Raw genomic sequence first — 21,571 nt, 5'->3', positions numbered from 1 at the left:
AACAGTTGAAAACACGTTTGAAAGCTTGTTCCACGGGTCTGATAGATCCTGTTTTAGTAGAGCTGTAGCAAAATAAAACAACTGCGCGGTGAAAGGTACTCCGAGGAAATGAAAAAATATGACAATTATTTTACACTAATGTTCTGGAAACGCCTACAAACAAATGCGAAAATATTTTACTCTATCCTCAATCAATACTATAAAAAATTGCTTTCTAGATTAGATATAGAAGGTTAATCCACCATCATTCTGGAATTTTTGAAGCTTAAGGCCACTGCATTACCATGAGATGGACGAGTTCCCATATTTTACCGTATTTTTACATGAGATGTTTATGTCGCAATGCATCACTAATGTAGCAAATATCAAAACAGATTATTTGACTGGATTCTCCAAAAAACATTAGTAATTGGAAGTTTGGTGTTAAGCAAATCTGAGAAAAAAATCTTCATCCAACTCAAGCCGAATCCAAATATGTTTTGGTTAAACAAGTCGTCAAACTTGTACCTGATGCCGGTTCAATACCTAAACTTATTGTTTGTGACCAAAGCTCGTTAAACCGATCTCTTTTTAAATCGCCAATTATGGTAAATTTTAAATGCGTCAGTGTAAAGGAACAAGTAATTGTTCTATTTTCCAGAAGTACCATTTATATTCCTCCAAAATAACCAAAATATCATTGAAATTGAAATATGTTTTTCAAATTCTAATAATTTCGAAGCAGTTGCTGAGGCCGGAACAAATCTCATTTTCTTTTTTTGTCACAGTGCTCGTTGACTCGTCAAGGGGGGGGGGGGGGGGGGGATGACAAACAATAAACGTATTTGAGCATGAGCATGAGCATTGTTGACCGTACACTTCGTGGTTGCTACTCCGTGATTGACCTGAGCTAGCGAAATTTCACAGAGAACTACTAGGCTTGTGGCTTGGGATTTGCCACCATTCTCAATGTAGGTACACGTTTCGAGAGTTCAAACTTTATTGGGTCAATAACGGCGCTGGCCACGTCCTTACGGTCTACCAAGGAAGGGAAGGAATGTTAGTTCGACAACCGTTGCTACTAGATGTTGTATGTGCTACTGGACCCTCCACAGTTGTCACGGGAAGAAGGTTTTGTTAGTAGAGAGGGATTGATGGTTGCATAGATCAAGGATCTTTCATTGATTTTGATCACCGCTTACTTTATTTGTTGGTTTTAATTGGTTTTAATTAAGAGCACCGCCGTGGAAGACGAACGGACGGCGGAATTTTTCTGATGATGATCGAAAAAATAAAAAAGTAGGTTGAAACGTTAAATGGTTTTTTAAATGATATTTAACATCACCGAGAAAAACCAATTAAAACCAACAAAAAAAAAATTGATCAAGGATACACTTTGGTAAGCGATGCGATCCATGCAACCGTACAGTATACACACAAATGTGTCACCTCAGAATTTGGAAGAATGGTGAGACCATGAAAATTTATGTATTGAGAAAGATTTTGCGTCACCTCGCAGTTGGAGAATTTAATTAAAGTAAAGCAAAATTAATGAAAAATTTGGCCGGTACTTGAAGTGACGAACTTTGCAGTTCTTGTTGAGTAAATATAAAAATATACATTTACTGCGTTTTTTCAAAGAAAAACAAGGATCAAGCTCACCGATCATCAATCATTCACTCGAGCACCCGTCGACCTATCGCTAAAAAACAATACAATATACTCGCATGCACTGCACAGAAAGGCGCAAACACCGGCGACATCCGTCTCCTCCACGATGTCTAACGTCGCCTTAGTGGAACCAAGATGAATGCTACGATGACCGGGAAAGGCACGTCTGGACAGTTACTGACCAACCCGGCTGACCAGTTGAAACGCTGGTTCGAGCACTTGGGAAACCTTTTTCATGTGTCGGCTACGCCATCAACACCTCAGCATGATCCTCCAAGGGTTCGACGCATTACCCGTGTCAACACCGAAGCTCCATCAGTGCTGGAGATAGAAACAGCCATCCGTGGCATGAAATCGAACAGGGCCCCAGGAGTCGATCGCATATCAGCTGACTGAGATGCTCAAAGCTGACCCCGTAGTATCCGCACAACTACTGCAACAATAATTCTGCAACATAGGCGAAACCGCGACATTTCCGGCCGACTGGATGCAAGGCGTTTTAGTAAAGGTACCTACCCAAAAAGGGTGACACGACTGTATGCGATAATTGGCGGGGCATCATGTTACTATGTATCGTTCTCAAAGCCCTCTGCAAAGTGATTTTAAACTGGATACAGGAGGAGATTGACGCAACTCTCCGACGGCTGCAAGCAGGATTCCGTGGTCCGGACGATCCTGTGTGGACCATATTGTCACGCTCCGTATTATCCTGGAGCAAATCAATGAATTCCAAGAGTCTTTTTACCTGGTGTTCATTGATTACGAAAAAGCTTTCGACCGCCTCAATTACGGAAACATGTGGGAAGCCCTATGTGTAAGGGTCTCCCTGAGAAAATCATCGGCCTCATTGGTACACAGAACAGGGCATTTTCGTGCAGAGTACTGCACACCGATGTTTTGTCCGATCCCATCCGGGTCGTTGCTGGAAAGAGGCAAGGATTTATTCAGAGCAAAAGCGGATTACAAAATGATAACAAGTTCTGTTACCTCGTTATCATTCGTTTGATAATTGGGTTTGTTATTATTTTGGTTGAATTATGAGCCAATATAACAAAAATGATAACTAAAGTTCACTCCTCGAATTCCAAATTGATAAGACGTTAAGTTATAATTGAGTTCAAGTTGATAACTAACTGTGTTATACAATATTATGTTCAACATTAGATAGTTATCAATATGAAAAGAGACAGCTAATTGATAACAGATTTTGTTATCAATTTGTTGTCATTCAAAGCTATTTTATCGCCCAACATAGCAAAAATCTACTTTACCGACATCGTCAGCAATTGAACAAAGTTTCTTATAATTTACAACCCATGTTTTTAATTATTGAGTCCAGCGGGTCTCGAACCCTGATCGAGCGATTGCCGATCGTAGCCCATAGTCCCTATACCAATGGGACTTAGTGAGAGGGATAGTGATTTAAGGCTATGGTTTCATACTGCAGTCGCATTGAAGGTGGAAAGTGGAATCTATTTTTAGATTCGAGTTCCATCAGACTTTCAGTTTTGGGGAAGCTTTGAAATATGCGCTTGGAAGCTGATAGCATATTTTGTTATCATTTAAAATTTTTATGTTATCGCGATAGACCAAAACTATCGATAACTAAATTTGTTATCATTTGATTATCATCCATAGGAAGAGATGATAACATAAATAACAAAATGATAACAACGATTACACAGTTTATTATCAAAGTGATATCACTTTGTTATCCGGCTTTGCTCGAGTACTATCACCGCTAATGTTCCTCATCGTTATCGACGAGATTCTGGTAAGTGCGATTGACCGTGAATCAAATCGTGGATTGCTGTGGCAGCCCATTACCATGGAGCACGTCTAATTGGCTAATGACGTTGCTTTCCTAGCTTAACGGCGCTCTGATATGCAGAGCAAGCTCGATGATCTTGCCAATCGCTCCTCAGCGGCAGGTCTTAACGTCAACGTCAACAAGACCAAATCGTTGGATGTAAACACGGTCACCCCTTCCAGCTTTACGGTAGCTAGGCAATCAGTGGAGAATGTTGAAAGCTTTCAATATCTTGGCGGCCGATGGCGGCACCAAGATAGATGCACTGACCAAGAAGGCGAGGGCTGCTTTTGCGAGTTTAAGAAATCTATGGAAAACAACCACACGCTAAAACTGCTCAGCACTAGAATGTGTAAGACCTACTCATAAGTGCATCCAGGCCACACAAAAATGTGTGACAGTTACACATTCTCAAAAAACAGCTCGTACACTCGTCTAGATGTGAAATGTTGATTTTTTTCTGTTTTACAAGGTCACTAGTAATCCTAGCTAGATTGTTGTACAATTTTTTTTGCGAATTTAACGATTTTGCGAACACTGGAGCTGATTTTGTAAATGTGCAAGGGTTACACATTTTTGGTGTAGTCTGGAAATTATGCACTTTAGTGCTGAGCGGCGTTAGCGTGCAGATCAGTCGACGCACCAAAATCCGAGTTTTTAACTCGAACGTGACATCTGTGCTGCTATACGGCAGTGAAACCTGGTGTGTATCAGTGGAGAACACACAACGGCTGCATGCATGGCTGCAGGTCTTCATCAATAGATGTCTGCGGTATATAATTCGTGCTTGATGGCCTCACAATTGGATTTCCAAAGTGGAGCTCCATCGTCGATGTCATCAAAAGCCGATAGCGAACCGATGCATCGATCTTGGTGCGCCATTTGGCTACCAAGATATTGGAAGCTTTCAACATTCACCACTGCTTGCCCAGCTACCGTAAAGCTGGTAGGGTTGGCCGTGTTAATATTCAACGATTTGGTCTTATTGACTTTGATGGTAAGAACTGCCGCTGAGGAGCGAATGGCAAGATCATCGAGCTTGATCTGCATATCAGAGCGTCGCGACGCGTCGTTGAGCTTGGAGAGCAACATCATCAGCCAATTCGAAGTTATTTAGGTACTCCATCGTAATGGTGTTCGCGACTGATCCGGTTGGCACAAGAAAGCTTGGAGTGTAGAGAGCACGATGGTTTGGCCAGATGGAGCGTGGCTTGGCAGGATGTTAACTCCGAAACCTTCGATATTCCCTCTAGATTACCACAGGGTAGCCATCTCGGTCCGCTTATTTTTGTTATATTCGTCAACAACATCTGTAGCCTTCTTCGCTGTGACTGTTTGATGTATGCGGATGACCTAAAAATCTTCCGTACTATTTTGTCACCATTGGATTGTTGTGCTCTCCAGGAAGATCTGAGCGCTATATTTAATTGGTGTGAACGAAATGGTATGCAGGTGAATATCTCGAAATGTAAGGTGATATCCATCACTTGACAACAGTCTTCGACTGCCTTCTCGTACAAATGGGATCCGAAATCCTGAAACGAGTCGATAAAATCGGGTATTGATTGACTCAAAAGCCAAGTTCAATAAACATATTTCAACCGTGATCGCTAAAGCAACTTCTCTACATGGGTTCATCCAGCGCAACACAGCAGCCTTCGAAGACGTGTATGCATTGAAAACTCTTTACTGTTCAATAGTGCGTAGTACACTGGAATACGCGGATCAGGTTTGGGTGCCGTATCACAACGAACAGATAAACCGAATTGAAAACAATCAGAGATCATTTTTAAGATTTTTAACTGAACTACCTGCCTATGAAAATCGCTGTAGACTGATCAACCTGGAAATTTTAGCTAACCGCAGAAAAAAATACGTAGACTGTTTATCTTTGACTTAATTGTTAACCGTATTGACTGTAATTAAAAATCTATGTTTTTATGCTCCTGGGCGTTCTCTCAGTAATCGTTCATTTTCGTGGATTCCTGCTCATCGCACGAACTATGCGACACTAGTTGTAGATTATTTAACGAAGTTGTTTGTACACTCCCGTTCAAAAGTTTGGGGTCACCCCCTCAAAAACATGTCTTTTTTTTAGGCCCATATATCCGCCAATTTGCGTCCGATTTCAAAACCCTAGGTTTCATTCAAAAGATAATAAGTCAAAGAAACTTTGAACATGATCTAAAAAAAAAAATTTTTTTTAAATTTTGTATGTAAGCTTAACCCAAAGTTGCCAAATTTTCTAAAAAAAACGAATATAAACTTACGGCAGTGTCGCTGGAAGTTGGGTCGACCAAATTTTAAGATAAGACCGGTAATATGACCCATTTTCTATTAGCTTTTAACTGCTTTTTACAGAACTTAGGTAAAAAATCTAGGAAAAAAGTTATTAAGTAAATTAATCCTTGATGTCATCGTCCAAAAGTTTGGGGTCACCCCTCAAAATGCTGTATCGGCCAAAAGTTTGGGGTCACTATCGTAAAACATGGAAAAGTGATTTGTTGATATCTTTGTCATCTTTCATTCAATTTTAATTCTTCTTGGCTTATTTGAAACAAAATGAATGATACTTACTGCATAGACATTGAACCACACATATTTGTTGAAATTTACATACTAAAACTTAACGTAAAGTTGCCTCATTTTTTTAAGGGTGGTAAAATGTGCTAACTTTACATATCATTTTTATATATAAAAATCGTTAAATACGTTAAGTAGAAGACATCAAACGTAAATTTAGTTAATTATCTTTGAAATGAGCCAAAAATAATTAAAATTGAACTATAGATGACGAAGATATCACCAAATCACTTTTCCATGTTTTACAACAGTGACCCCAAACTTTTGGCCGATACATCATATTGAGGGGTGACCCCAAACTTTTGGTCGATAACATCAAGGATTAATTTACTTAATAACTTTTTTTCTAGATTTTCTGTAAAAAGCAGTTGAAAGCTAATAGAAAATGGGTCATATTACCGCTCTCATCTTAAAATTCGGTCGACCCAACTTCCAGCGACACTGCCGAAAGTTTATATTCATTTTTTAGAAAAGTTGGCAACTTTAGATTAAGTTTACATACAATTTTTTTTCAAAAAGTTTCTTTTAAATCATGTTCAAAGTTTCTTTGACTTATTATCTTTTGAATGAAACCTAAGGTTTTGAAATCGGACGCAAATTGGCGGAGATATGGACCTAAAAAAATGACATGTTTTTGAGGGGGTGACCCCAAACTTTTGAACGGGAGTGTATGTCACGAATAGGCTTGGGAACGGGCCTACGGATCTACAGCATTCTTTCAGGGTTTCATTCGTGCAGGGCTTCGACGTGCTCGTAGGTACGAAAAAAAGAATTGGGAAAATCGACCGGGAACGCACCGTAACCAAGAAAGTTGGAAATTTCTTTTTACGGGGCATTTTTCTACAGAGCTGTACCTATGTCAAATGAATCTTAAGGCGCCTACTCGCTTAAGTTTTTGGATAACATAGAACACCTTCGGAAATTAGTTCGCTATAGAACCATGGTAGTGGTATAGTTTTTAAGACCTTTACTTGAGAAACTTTTTGGTTACTCTAGAACATCTTTGGAAATCAGATCTTCACAGAACCATACTCTACCTTTAGGAAAACCCCATTTAACTAATCTTAGCCCATCATGCACTAACACCAGTCTATCCCTTCCACCTAACTCCCCACATCCTTTGTAAACTCTACAGCTTTCTTACATGGCCACCGCCCTACAATCGCCTTGAACCATTTAGGATCCCCTTTTTCCAACCCTTCCAAAACTCCGGAAACTCTTCCCCAGACATCCCCTTTCATCCTTTAAGTAAGAGTTCCCTTCTGGACACTTAGTGCGCGAAAAAGCTGAAAACCCGTGTTAGTTCACGAAAAAGCACAAAAAAGCAATTTTGAAATAGCACGAAATCCTATTCAACATATTTCTGGTGCTAGTACAGTACCGGATTGCACGGTCTTAGATTAAGTCCCTTAACATGCTTCAACCAATCAGAGTAAGAAAACAATTAAACTTCATTTCTGTTAGTCTAACGGATTAAACAAATCGGCGAAGAGCAGCTACAACAGCAATTTCACTTCCATACTGCACCAGCTTGCAGTCTAAGATATCTGCATCCCTGTGTGATGCGCATTCCAGGGTCATAAAAACCATTTAACACATTCTGCGCTTCTGCGCCCGCCGAGCTCATCGGGAATCTTCGCTCCGGAATGAATGCATCTCATGACTCGGTTTTATTGGCAAGATTGTAGTTAATTTAAGACACAAAATAAGGCACAACACGAGGAATGTATCGCCGCGAAAAAATTGTACATCAAAACACAATCCCATAAAACTCCGGTTAATAAACATTATTACTGCATGCGCTCAGGTGGATACCTACCTATTCGGTCGGGCACGTACAATAGGTGTTGGTGGCGAGTGTGCGGGGGTGGTGGTTAGGAGTATGCGCTCAAATCGAATTCAACGACAGAAAACAAAAAGATTGATCAATTCCCGTTTGGACAAAGGAGATCTTGCTTTCGTTTGACGATAGTCGGAACTGTCACTCACGCTGTGCTCTATAACGCATCATCGATTCAAAACTTTCTGCATGAATTGCCTCCAACTGTGGTTTTAACTGACAACAACCATTGTATTACAGCAGAAAATATGCACATGACGAAAGACGGCGCAATTTTTGTTCGCAAGCCTTTGGCAGTTGCGTGAAACTTCCGCATAACATTTTGTTCCCAGTAATATAACCACAGACAAACAGACGTAAAACTTCGAACATTTTTCGATTCAAATCATAGTCACGGAAACATATTCGCCCAATGCTAAAATTACTAAGTTTGGCCGACCATCAACTAGGTGGCGGTAGTGAGCAAACGTCAAACTCGAACAAAAACGATGTGAGCGCCACAGGTGGGTAGTTGGCCAACTATCAAATTTTGAAAAAGATCGTTAAATCGAAGTACGATGGGAATTATCAGAGTGTTACGTCTGTTTGTCTGTGATATAACCTTAATTGGTGCCCTTTCTTCCCAATTCACTAACGTTAGTTGTCTCGATGGCTAAGCGAGAATTGTTCAAGGTAAAAGACAACGTTGAATCGATTTTTTCTCCTTTTTCCTAGTGTAACGTTCCAACTAGGACAAAGCCTGTTTTCAACTGCGTTCTGTGAAAATTAAGTTGTTAACATAGAGCTTCATACTATTATGTACTGTTGATACACCGCTTTTCTCAGGAGTAAAACAGTTAGGGTAATACAACGATCGCAACCAAATGGACGAGCTCGCGTTCATTTTCGCCTAACAACAGAAACGACAACGCACTCACAACCGAATGTCTGCCGCCGCCACGCCGCCCGATCATCGTCCCGGCGCTCCGTGTTGAAGATGATGAGTTGGGGGAGTGCCAATTGGCTGCGGTGCCGAACGGGACACAACAAATGCAGATCGGACACTTGGCACACGAGAGGGCACTAAAAGTGAATGTCCACCCGGTCGCGTAGACCGTAAATTCAGCGCTCTCGTACCTAACCTACCTGTTCGTTGAAAACGACCGAAGAAGAGTCCCCAGCGAAAGGCAAACGACCGTTCGACCGACCGCCCGACCGACCGGGGACTTTATCGGATGGTCGCGCGGAGATTCAGCAACAGCATGTTAATTGGCCTGAATTCCCGTGAAGATGCGCCAGCATCGCCGCCCGTCACCCTCACCGTCGTGTCGTCACAATCGCCCTGGTTCACCGTTTTTAATGGAGGCTGTGCCCAAGCAACCGGGGCAGAGAGAAATTGCGACTCACTCTGACTGGCTGGATGATGAAGTCATCCCATTTCAGCGCTGTGACGATCGATGGACAGCCCAACGAACGAAGCCGTTACGAGGGGAAAGGATTTGGGGGTTGTCGTTTTGAACCTTCCTCGCACTCGTTGTTGTTGGTGGTCAGTTTGAATGGGGTTGACTGTTGAGCTGCGATGATGGGGGTACTTTTTCCACCTATATGTATGAGAGAAGGGAGTAAAATGTTCTATACGAACCCATATAAAAGAAAAGGTAAACGCGCTGGTATTCCGTCAAACCATGCTGAGGATGATGGGATCGATTCCTGGTCATTCCAGAAACTATTCGTAAATGAAATCTACGTTGGGTTCAACGTAGAGTGCAGCGAGCTCATGGTTCATCCTTCGCCGCCACACACCGTTCTCCTGCACGTCGCCGAAGATCGTCCTTAGCACGCGTCGCTCGAAAACTCCGAGTGCTTGAAGGTCCTTCTTGAGCATCGTCCATGTCTCGTGTCCATGGAGGACCACCGGTCTTATTAGCGTTTTGTAAATGGTAGGGAATCGCGCCACTTGGGCGGTGGCTTCTATATTCGTCTGTTTTCTACTATAACTCAGTCAAATTTGAACCAATTGACACAACTTTTGGAATGTGGTGAGATAGGTATAGCATCTACCCGTGTACAACATTTCAAGTCAATTGGTTCAAAATTGACTGAGTTATAGTGGAAAACAGACGAATATAGAAGCCACCGCCCAAGTGGCGCGTTACCATTTGGTGCGGGGGTGAATCTTTTTTGACCGCAGTTTCTTCTGGAGCCCGTAGTAGGCACGACTTCCACTGATGATGCGAATTCGTGTTTCACGGCTCACGTTATTGTCAGTCTTTAGCAAGGAACCGAAGTAGGCGAGATCTTCTACCACCTTGAAAGTATCCCTGTATATCGTAACACTGCTGCCAAACCTTGTCCTGTCTCCAGGCCCGGATTTAAGGGGGGGCAAAGGGGGCAAGTGCCCCGGGCCCCCCGATAAAGGGGGCCCCCAAGAATCCGAAATACAATTTATATTTTTCAATGAAACCATATGAAATTCACAAACAGAGCCTCTATAGCCACAGCTGTTAAGGCGTGGATATTCAGCATGACCATACTAAGGGTGACGCGTTCAATTCCCGGTCGGTCCAGAAACCTTTCGTAAAGGAAAATCCTTGACTTCCTCAGGAAAAGAGTGTCTTCGTGCCTCCCACACGATATACACATATGAAATGGTCATTGACAAAGAAAACTCTTTGTTAATAACAGTTCCACAGTAACTGTGGAAGTGCTCATGAAACACTAAGGTGAGAAGCAGTGTCCCAGTGGAGACGTCACACAAGAAAAAGAATTTATAATTGGGTTCCTAAAGGTATCTAAATTATTTCTGGCCATTTATCTGGATTTTCTCTGAAGAATAATTCAAAATCAAAAGTTTCATAATTTTTGGTGCAGTATTTAAAAATACGCGATTTTCTCTAAAAACCCTTGAAAGTTCTTATCAAATGGAAACACTTTTCCGTGACTTCAAGTTGCTACAAAAAGTGTCTTTAAGCAGAGTACATGAAAGATTAAGCTTTTGAGAGTATCTTTAAGAGTAATTGTACATCAATATAAATTTCAATAATTTCACAAATTTATCAATTATTTCACAATGATTATGCATTCGTCTGTTGATTATGGTTATATTCTGAAAACAAATGCCTAATACTCATTTGTATCAGTTCGTTGTTATCATGAGAAAAAGAAGATAATGAATTCTGGAAATGTTTGGGAGTTAAGGCTAGTTTTAAAAACCGAGTGTCCTCCGAACAGTAGCTTTCCTTATCTGTTTGATGGATTTTTCTGAAGATATTAAGATTTATTGCTACAGTTGCTCCCAAGAGACTAATCTTTGTATAATCTGAATCTTGAAATACTCGTCGATCTCGTGCAATCTCAAATAAAGTTGCTCCATGTTTTAGTAGATTTTTAACTGAACGCTAAGTTTTTAAACTTGCATAAATGTTTTCAATTCGGATGAAAGTTAAAAATATCTGAACAAGATGTCATTTACGCTAGCATTTTGTCATTTGAGCCAAATATCAAATGGAATGTTCGAATAGTTTTCTATTTGTTGGAGCTTTAGAGAAGTTCAGAAATCAGAAGTTTTCAATATTAGGCCTAAAACAGTAAACATTAAAAATATAATAATACATAGGATTAAGAAAAAAAGACGTAATTGTATGGTTCTTTTTTTTTTCGAAACTTTGATTCTGGGGGCCCACTTTATAGGATTTGCCCCGGGCCCCCCGAGGCCTAAATCCGGCACTGCCTGTCTCGCTCAGTTTCACCTACCAGCGTGTACTTTGTTTTAGGTTCTTACTCAAAAGAGAGTCAATTGCTTCTATGCGTGGAGTGACGGTTTCTCTTCAAAAGCGCACTCCATACCCACTTCCCCCTAAACCTCTAAGCACGTTATCATCGTTTGATCTCGGAAGCAAATGGAGTCTGTCAATTCATGGCCTCGGTGGTCGCCGGAGAGCGGTCGCTAATCAAATTAAGTATTGCGCATCTCACACGTTCAGGTCAGAAAAGGTACAAACGGAGGGCGGATGAGAGGACGGGGGTGTTCACAAGCAGGGATGAGACCGTTGAAAAGTCGGAGCATGAGTGTTCGGATTGCCGCTTTTTTGCGATAAGGAGGCGAAATAATTGGTTATAATCAACAACCTGTTTTGGTGATGCGCGAATTGGACGAGTTGATTGATCGCATTGACGAAGCGAACCGTTCGAGTGGATGTGACGATAGTTCCAATTCTATTTTCTTGTAATTAGGTAGGTATAAAACATTGTTTGATATGACGCAGTTTTCAGGGGTTTGATATCTAAGGAAATGAACTGTATCCAGCAAATTAACAAAACAAAAATCACTGTCACTATTGCCCTTTTTGTGACTGTGACCAATATTTAATCTTCATAGCATTGTGTATGTCGGCTACGTGCAAAATATTGAAGGAATCCCTGAACGAAACCAGAAAAATTCTCGAATCCTGGGAGATGATCTCTGATGGAACCTTGCAAAGTAACCTTCAAGATTCCAGAAGGAACCCCGGGAAAACCGCCAAAGTAAAATCAAAAGAAGTCAATGAAATAATGCTGGAAGGAATCAATACAGGAAAAGCATTCCCTGATCGATTGCCGGAAAATATTCCTGAAGGAATCGAAAGAGGAATCAATGAAAGAATCTTGAGAGGAGTTATAAGCTAGCGTAAAAAAATATGGAGAAATCCTTCATTATATCGTATGCATGAGGAATCCCTGAAAAAAAAAACAGTGTGGAACTGCCGAAGAAACCCCTGGAAAAATGCCGGAAAAAACAGTGAAAGAATCCCGAAATTTCTCTGGAGGAATCCTTGACAGACACTAAGGAGAATTTTCTAAAGAAATCCCGGGAAAAATCCGTTAATCCTTTTAAGACTGCAAGCCAGACCAAAGCCAGATAAATGAATGTACGAATCTCGGATGAAATTGCGGAAGAAATCCCAAAAGGAATCCTTGAAAAAAGGAGAAATCACTGACATAATCTCGAGAAGAGTCCCTTTGGGAATACTTGGAGGTACCCTTAAAAGAATATCGGGACATTCCTGAAGGCATCCTTGAAGGAATTATCCATTTTAGGAAACCACAACATTGATGATGATGGTATTGATATTCACATGTTAGGACGCCAACTCCTGTAAAATTTGCATTCATAAAACCAGCTCGTAAAATGGTCTATACTTGAGAGAGTCTCAAGTGGGATACCGGAAGAAATTCCAGAAAAAAATCCTGGGACGAATCCCTACAGGGTTCTCGGGAGGAATCGCTGAATATTTTTATTTTCATCAATAATTTCCTCCGGGATGTCCTGGTATGTAGATCAAGATATCCTCATATCACTACTATACATACTTACCTTACTGATCAGGCTAAGCCCGGGGCTGGCCTCTGCTGTACATAGTAGCAGTCTCCATTCAACTCGGTCCATGGTTGTTTGTCTCCAGTTCCGCACTCTGCGTAGGGTCCGCAGATCGTCCTCCACTTTGTCGACCCACCTAGCTCGCTGCGCACCACGTCTTCTTATACCGGTCGAATGATTCTCGAGAACCATTTTAGTCCGTAATCTGCCATAACTGTTCTCGATCGATTGTATCATACGCCGATTTGAAATCGATCAACAAGTGATGCGTGGACACGTTGTATTCACGGCATTTCTGCAATACCTGGCGGATGGCGAACATCTGGTTCGTTGTAGCGCGTTCACCCATAAATCCAGCCTAATAAGGAGTGTATCGGAAAGTAGTTGAAAATGTTCAGGATGCTCTATCTCGAAGCTGGGTTGGTCTTTTCATTTCGGTTCTTCTATGAAATCTTCACAATATAGTTAAGTTTAGATCAGCATGGAAACATTTGGAAAATGTTTAGTATTATTGAAAATATAGTTTAATGAATACACCTCACAAAATAAAAATCTGCACAAAATGCAATTTTGTTAAGATTGTTCAACATTTCAAAAATCTGTAACGAATAAAATTTGTACGATAAAAAATCTGGAAAATAGTGATGCTTGTTAACAGTTATGTACACATAACATATCATTCAACACCGACTTTCAAAATTCATATTTTCGATAGAAAAATCTGCTATATCTAAAAAAAGGTCCACTCCAAAAAACGTCTACCGTCAAGGCACCATTCACCGTGGATCTAAGACGATTCGGGGCAAATAATGGCTGTCATTTGACACAAGTCTTATAAACATTGTTGATGCCGCTTTTAATTGCCTTCATTATAGGTTAAAATTAAAGCAATATCCACAGAAGTAGAAAATTTTTCACAAAATTTGGTGATATAGTACAATTAGTAAAGGGTAGTAGGGTCGCCTAATTCCGTGGTAGGTCACCATTCACCGTGGTAGTAGGGACCCATTCACCGTGTATGGGAAATTTTATTCTACTTTGTTTAAAAATGATCAAAACAACCCAGCCAAGGGAATTTTCTTCGTTTAAATTCATTTCAAGTAATAATTTGCAAGTTTTTATTAGAAAAACGATTGTTCAAATTTTCGATTTTTTCTAGATATATGGGACAATATGGGGCACGGTGAATGGAGACCATTGACTTTTAGGGTACCCGTTCACCGTGTCTTTTTGTTTCAATTAAAAAGTACGAGTAATCATACTTTCTTGTTAAACTTACTTCGGTAATGCAAAATACATACCTAATATGTGAATTTAATTGTTTCTTGGTGGAATAAAAACGTTACTACATTTAGTATATCGCTTAAATCACCTTAGCGCAGTTTTCGTTTTTTCACTATGAATGCAGTGAACGAGCAGAAACCCGCTTCATGTAAACACACTTTAGTGTCAAAATGATACTTTTAAATGTTTCTAATGAGCGTTTTGGCATGGTAACAATACATTAGTGTTGTATTGGTGAAATTGAATGGAAATTGTCATATCATTCAATCATAATATGGAAATAATGAAAAAAATATTCGAAGGCACACGGTGAATGGAGCCCCCACGGTGAATGGCGCCTTGACGGTATTTTTTTTGCTAAAACTTTGAAGTTCTGCTTCTAATATCTTGAAAGGTTATAAATTTCTATTTTTTGCTCTAACTTACTCGTACATAAATTCAAAAACATACCCTAATTAAAAAAAATGCGAATTTTTCATTTTATGTATTTTTTATTTGCGTAAACATGATTTGGAGGAGCATAGAAAAAAGGGGTTCCCAAAAAATGGCCTTTTTTCATTTTTAAGAATTGCGCTTAAATTCAGTGGAGATTTTTCTTGAAAAAAATAATTTGCCTATATCATGGGGATTCTGGAGCACATTATATTTGCACAAATAAGTTGACAATTTTCGAACATTATCGAACTTTTTTCGCAATTTCAATTTTTTAGAAGGTGTGCAAAAATTTAAAAACATGCGTCCAGTAATCTAGGTTAAAAACCTAGTTAAAAGAACATTTTAAGATAATGTTAAAACCTATTTCTCTTTTCATGGATTTATACAGTATCTCCAAAAATAAAATTACTTAAAAGTTGTATTAAACTATTTTTGATGCTATTGTAAACATTTTCAACTACTTTACGATACACTCCTTATTGACCCACGAGCTCTCTTGCAATCGGTGATAGACGGCGGCATAAACTTTTTTAGAGAGTACCTTGTAGGCAGCGCTCAGTAGTGTGATCGCGCGATAGTTCCCGTAATCCAACCTGCCGCCCTTTTTGTAGATGGGACACACGATACCTTCCATCCATTCCTCCGGTAATACTTCCTTCTCCCAAATCTTGGTAATGACCCAGTGTAGAGCTCTCACCAGTGCAGTATTTTAGTAACTCACTTGGTAGTTGATCTGCTCCAGCGTCTTTGTTGTTTTTCAACCGGCCAACCTCCTCTTCAATCTCTTATAGGCTAGGGGCCGGAAGTCTTTCGTCCTGTGCACATACTCCTAGATCTGTTACCACCACGCCACCTTCGGTACTTGCAACGTCGCCATTGAGGTGCTCATCGTAATTCTGCCGCCACCCCTCGACCACTTCACGCTCGCTCGTGAGAATATTCCCGTGATTATCTCGGCACATGTCGGCTTGTGGCACAAAGCCTCTGCGCGAGCGGTTCAGCTTCTCGTGGAACTTTCGTGTGTCCACGCGGTACAGCTCTTCCATCGCTTCGTGATCTCGTTCTTCCTGCTGGCGCTTCTTCATCCGGAAGACTGAGTTCTGCCTGTCCCGGTCTGTCTGTAACGCGCCTCATTCGCTTTCGTACGGCGTTGCAGCATTCTTCTCGTTTTTCAACTGTTCACACTCGCCGTCGTACCAGTCGTTTCTGTGATTCGGAGTCGCGAAGCCTAGTGATGTAGCCGAGATACTACCTATGGCGGATCGGATGTCCCTCTTTTTTTTCCTTCTAAACCATAGGGGGATAAATCTGCTCATCAGACACCCTAACAGGAAGGTTAGGGTAGTGTGGGATTAAGGCCGTCTTCTACAACGCCAGTAGAAGCCAGGACTACTCTCTCCTCGACCCACTAAAACACATTCCTATGGTCGCCAAACCCTACGTCTCTCCGGAACCACCAAGAAGGTATTGCTTCAGAGAGGGGCTAGTGCATATCGCACCCTCAAGGTTAGCTGCCGTAGCCTAGCAGCAACGAACATCGATGACTCGCTCTGGAGAGTCCATCACGGTAGCATGCTGGCGCTTAGCCAGTTTCCCGAGTGGTCCTCGCCACTCCCTTTGTCCTCGGAAGGCGGGCAGGGTGAAGCCCGCCCGCGCCCTACTGCTGAGCGGACATCAAGAACTGATGCCCACATGCAATCCGATCTGACCTGCCCGTAAGGAAGGGTATCACTACCCTTCAGGCCCTATCAGATGCATCCGTAGGTTGCAGGCAGCAGGGTCTCACCTACCCCGACCCTTGCCGCAGACCCCTTTCCAACCGCGGGCTCGGATCCAACCCAGTAGACTGACGCCACGACAGCACCGCTACCGGGACTTCCTCTCCGCGGCCACTTAATCGCTGTAAGGGTCGATCTCGACCGCAGGGCACCGGTATGACCTACGAAGCCGACTTCGAACCCCTGGACCACCTCGTGTACTGCATCTGGACTAGCCATTCTCCGAGTCTACGCGCCACCTCCTCTGTAGCTCCCAGACGATATGGGTGATAGCCGTTGAAACGGCATTCCAGCTAATCTAGCGTCTACGGTGGACCTCCCCTTCCGGAAGCCGTACTGGTTGCTCGAGAGACCATTTACGCCCTCAGTGAACCTCAACATTCTATTGAGGATGATCTTTTCGAGCACCTTCCCCGCCGTGTCAATCAAGCATATTGGTCTATATGCCGACGGGTCTCCGGGTGGTTTCCCCGTCTTTGGCAATAGTACCAGGCTCTGCCTCTTCCAAGCTTCTGGGAAAACTCCCTCGTCCAGGCATTTCTGCATAGCAGACCTGAACATCTCGGGAGCTTCTGCAATAGCTACTTTTAAGGCCAGGTTCGGAACTCCGTCCGGACCTGGGGCCTTACCTACGCTAAGGGACTTAGCTATCCCCGCAAATTCCACATCGGTGACCCTCTCCTCGTCGCCAGCCCGTCCTCGGCTGTCCTACGAAAGGAGGCCAAGGACTAGGATCATGACGCGGAAAAAGTCCTCCAATGATCCCCTCCAACATCTCTGGAGATTGCTCTGTAGGAGCCATCACACCTCTCGTCTTGACCATAACGATCCTGTAGGCGTCACCCCACGGGTTCGTATTGGCACTCTGAGAGAGACCCTCAAAGCAGGCCTTTTTGCTTGCTCTTATCTCGGTCTTGAGCGCGGCTTTTGCAGCGGCGAACACCACCCGCCGCTCGTTTCGCTCTTGCTCTGATCGTGCTCGCTGCATCCGCCGCCTAGCCCGTAGGCAGGCGCGGCGCAAGTCCGCAATCGCGTCGGTCCACCAGTAAGCCGGTGGCCTCCCATTTCTAGGGTGGACTCGCCTAGGCATGGTCGCATCATACGCACGTGAGAGCACCGCTACCAGCTCGTCGCCGTCTAAACCGATTAAGTTTCGCTCACGGCGGAGCGCTTCCCTAAATACCTCTTCGTCGAAGTATGATGTCTTCCACCTACGAGGGCTTGGCCTTGGCCTAGCCGCCTCTTCTTCTATCCGCTGTCTGCTGTTGTTGTAGTCGATACTGTAGCAAACCGCCAGGTAGTCGCTGTGAGTGTAGCCATCATCTACTCTCCAGTTCGGACTACTTGTTAGGCCAGGACTACAAAAGGTCACGTCAATAATTGACTCCGCTCCGTTTCGACTATAGGTACTCTTGGTACCGACGTTAGCCAAGTCGACATCTAAGACGGCCTGTGTTTCTAGCAGGATCTGACCCCGCTGGTTTGTGAAACGGCTTCCCCATTCCACAGCCCAGGCATTAAAGTCACCCGCTATTACCACCGGCCTTCGCCCTGTTAGCACGGTCGTTAAGCGGTCCAGTATTTGCGTGAACCGCTCGATCGGCCACCGCGAAGGCGCATAACAGCTACAGAAGAAGACCCCGTTTACTTTGGCGACCACGAAGCCCTCGTAGGTAGTAGACACCAATCGGATATCCCTCCAGCCATCTTCGAGTGTAGCTGCGCCAAGCTGCTCTTCCGTTGGTAGGGCCACTGCTAGCTGCTGCGCGTAGTCTTGAGCCACTTCTACGTTACGCAGCTGCTCGATGTTGAGCCGCGGCGTTCTACTTCGACGCGTGGTGATAACTGCCGAAACTTTTGGGCGCATGCATACAGCGACTAAGCAGTGATCCGAGTCTATATTCGCACTGCGGTATGTGCGGACATTGGTTATATCCGAGAAGAATTTACCGTCGATTAAAATTTCGTCGATTTGGTTTTCTGTTTGATGGTCGGGTGATCTCCAGGTGGTTTTGTGGATATCTTTGCGGGGGAAGGAGGTGCTTCGGACTATAATATCACGGGAGGCTGCAAAGTTTACGCATCGCTGGCCGTTATCATTCGATACGGCGTGCAGGCTATTTCGCCCGATTACCGGTCTGTACATTTCCTCCCTTGCTCTCTGCGCGTTCATGTCGCCGACAACGCTTTGTCCCAGTGAGGACGTTATGCCAAGAAGCAGGAAGACATGGGTAAAACATGTAAAATCCATATGAAGTGACCGAGAAAAAGTGGAAGCGTGCTATCGACCATCACGGATGCGAACCAAGCTTTTATGGAATGTTTGTTCAAATGGAAGAAGAAAAAATCCAAGCTTTGGTGCCGATTGGATCACCTGTCAGCCCGTGGCAGCACCCCTCATATTTGCCAAAAAAAAAAAATAATGCCGAAAACGCCTAAATTTATACTCGGCACGTTCTAATGCGTATATCAATTGAACACCCAAGTTCTTCATACAAACTTCGGTCTTAAACTGTGAAGGCCCGGTCCAATATTTTTCAAAAATTCTTCCACTATGACACTTCTAGGGTCCCAAACCCCTGTTCTTTTTTTTCTCATCCCATAACACCAAATTTTATGAAATTTTGTCGAGCAGTGTTATATACTGAGATTTCACAAAAAGTGCAAACCTTTTATCGACCAGCGGATGTCAGCAAAGAGTTGACCGGAAAGAAGGTTTGTCTAAGTGTTCGAGGACAAAGGAGCTCGCGTTTTCAAACAGAAGCGTTTGATCTGGGTGAATTTGAAGGAAGTGTTCTCTTCAAAGAAAAGTTCCCGGAAGATAAAATTGGGTTTTCCAAATTTGCTGATCTCCGGCCACCACAGTGCGTGTTGGCGGAAGCAGCAGGAACATACACGCTGTGCTTGTGTGTGATTCACGATAATTTCAGATTAAAATTTGTTGGAGGCACTTTGATCAGATAGAGATTGATGGAGTCAGATTGTTTGAATCCTATAGAGGCATGCTGAAGCGCTGTCTGCGATCTGCCAGTAGGAGCATGCTTCTTGAACAAATGCGAAATCTCGTCATGTGGTGATACCAGTTCTTTGAAGGACCTTATTTGTTTGAACATATATGGATGACAATGGAATTAGTGAGGACAAGTACTAACACTGACTGGTCACAACAAGAGAGGTGTAGTCTGGAGATCTTGGTTTTGAACATAGAACCTTTTGTGGATGAGTTTTTCGACACTATTTTCCAAGTTCGCAAACACGGCTGTGTATCAAAATAGAAATCACAATTCTTCAAAAACAAGCGAGACCTCCTTTGCGAAGTTGAACTATTGGTTGTTGCAGATTTTTCAGATTTTTGTTTGTTTGTTTATCAAGACAGTGCACAATCAGTACACTAGAAGAATAGCCAAGCCACCGTACATCCGTTTGTGGCTTATATGCTGCAGTTTGGAATAGTTGTATCTCTTAACTAAAAGTGAAGCCTCTTAACTGTGTCATCATATCCGATACACTGGAGTATAACACCACCAAATACCACCAGTTCCCGCAGGAGAGTGGCATTATGGCACATGGAAAAGGACCGAGCGACGAATTAGGTGGCACATTGAAGAGGCTAGCAACGTGTGTGAGCTTACAAGGTGTAACTATCCAGACGCCCAAACAAATTTACGATTGGGCATTAGAGATTTGCCGACTGAATGTTATGTTTGTTCCTGCTGCGGAGTGCAAGAAGGAGAAGGAGATATTGAAGCTGCATTACCTATTCCTATTCATGGTGTAATAGCTATGCATGCCGCAGCTCCTTCTGGTGCCGATTCGATCATAAAGAAAACAGTTTACAGCACAACTTAGGAGTCGACTTTCAAAATAGTAGCGAGGAAAACACACAAAAGATGCAGCGGAACACGCCTGTGAAGAAATCTATGCGCAAAGGGAAGCAATCAGAGCGCAAGGTTTGAACATCTCACTATGAGGCGGTTCCATACAAACAGGTGGCCAAAAATATTATATAATGTCTTGCTCCTATTCGTAGGGCTTATGCCTAAACAATATGAAAAACATGTTGAACAGGTTGTTTTAGCACGACAGTTTCAAACAGCATGAAATTACAAGGGCATTTCATACCTTTAGGAGTTTAAGGATTTCTGTTCCTATTTACAAAATGGATTCCAATTCGTAAAAACACGCTTCGCTAAGAGCTCCAAGACCAAATTCGGACTGCATTATGATTGATCTACCGATAAAAGTGACCATGACGACCAAATATTTCCTCAGAGGTATTTAAGGACAGACTTGTAAGAATCCCAAAATGACCGCCACAATGGACGACTTTGGCACCTACTCACGTTTTCGAGGGCACAAATCTTTTCGTAAACAAAACCAGTGCATCTGATTTTCTTATTTTAGGCTTATTACAAGTGAGCAAGAACAGAATAATAAAAAGTACTGTTGTTTAAAGCTTGCTTCTTGAGATTTGTGCATCTGAAGTACTGATGCACTGTTGAAGCGGGATTTCAGAATGTTTGTCCTTAATGGCCAATAGGGTGATTTTATGTAGCAATATCTCAATCATCACCGACAACATGATTAGAATTGCAGAATAGCAGCTAGTAGCAGCCAAATTTGATTTCAATGCCTCCCAGGAATCCTAAACCAAGTCATAGAAGTGGTCCCGAAGTGAAATTCAGCGAAACTTTTTTTGTATGGAACGGTTTGCATGGGAAAAAATTATTTTTTTTTCATGTGGCATCATTTAATAGTTTTACAATCAAAATTTCTACGTCTGATAAGTCATTCGAAAGGTTTATAAGCAAGCTTTTAGAAACTACTTTAAAAGTTTAACATTTTTCATTTAAGCC

General features: G+C 42.4%; 1 protein-coding gene across 1 annotated transcript in view; it reads right to left on the bottom strand.

The window, feature by feature from the left end:
- Positions 1-9,291: 9,291 nt before the first annotated feature.
- The window catches only part of LOC134290764 (uncharacterized protein K02A2.6-like), a 36,262-nt gene continuing 23,982 nt past the window's right edge, over positions 9,292-21,571 (bottom strand). The window contains exon 3 of the mRNA XM_062857960.1: positions 9,292-9,463. Coding sequence (XP_062713944.1) covers positions 9,292-9,463 — 172 coding nt within the window. The remainder of the gene's footprint in view (positions 9,464-21,571) is intronic.

Source organism: Aedes albopictus, chromosome 3, assembly GCF_035046485.1.
Source record: "Aedes albopictus strain Foshan chromosome 3, AalbF5, whole genome shotgun sequence".
Classification (NCBI taxonomy): Eukaryota; Metazoa; Arthropoda; class Insecta; order Diptera; family Culicidae; genus Aedes; species Aedes albopictus.
Note: the sequence above shows the minus strand (reverse complement) of the source record. Positions and strands in the feature narration are given on the sequence as shown.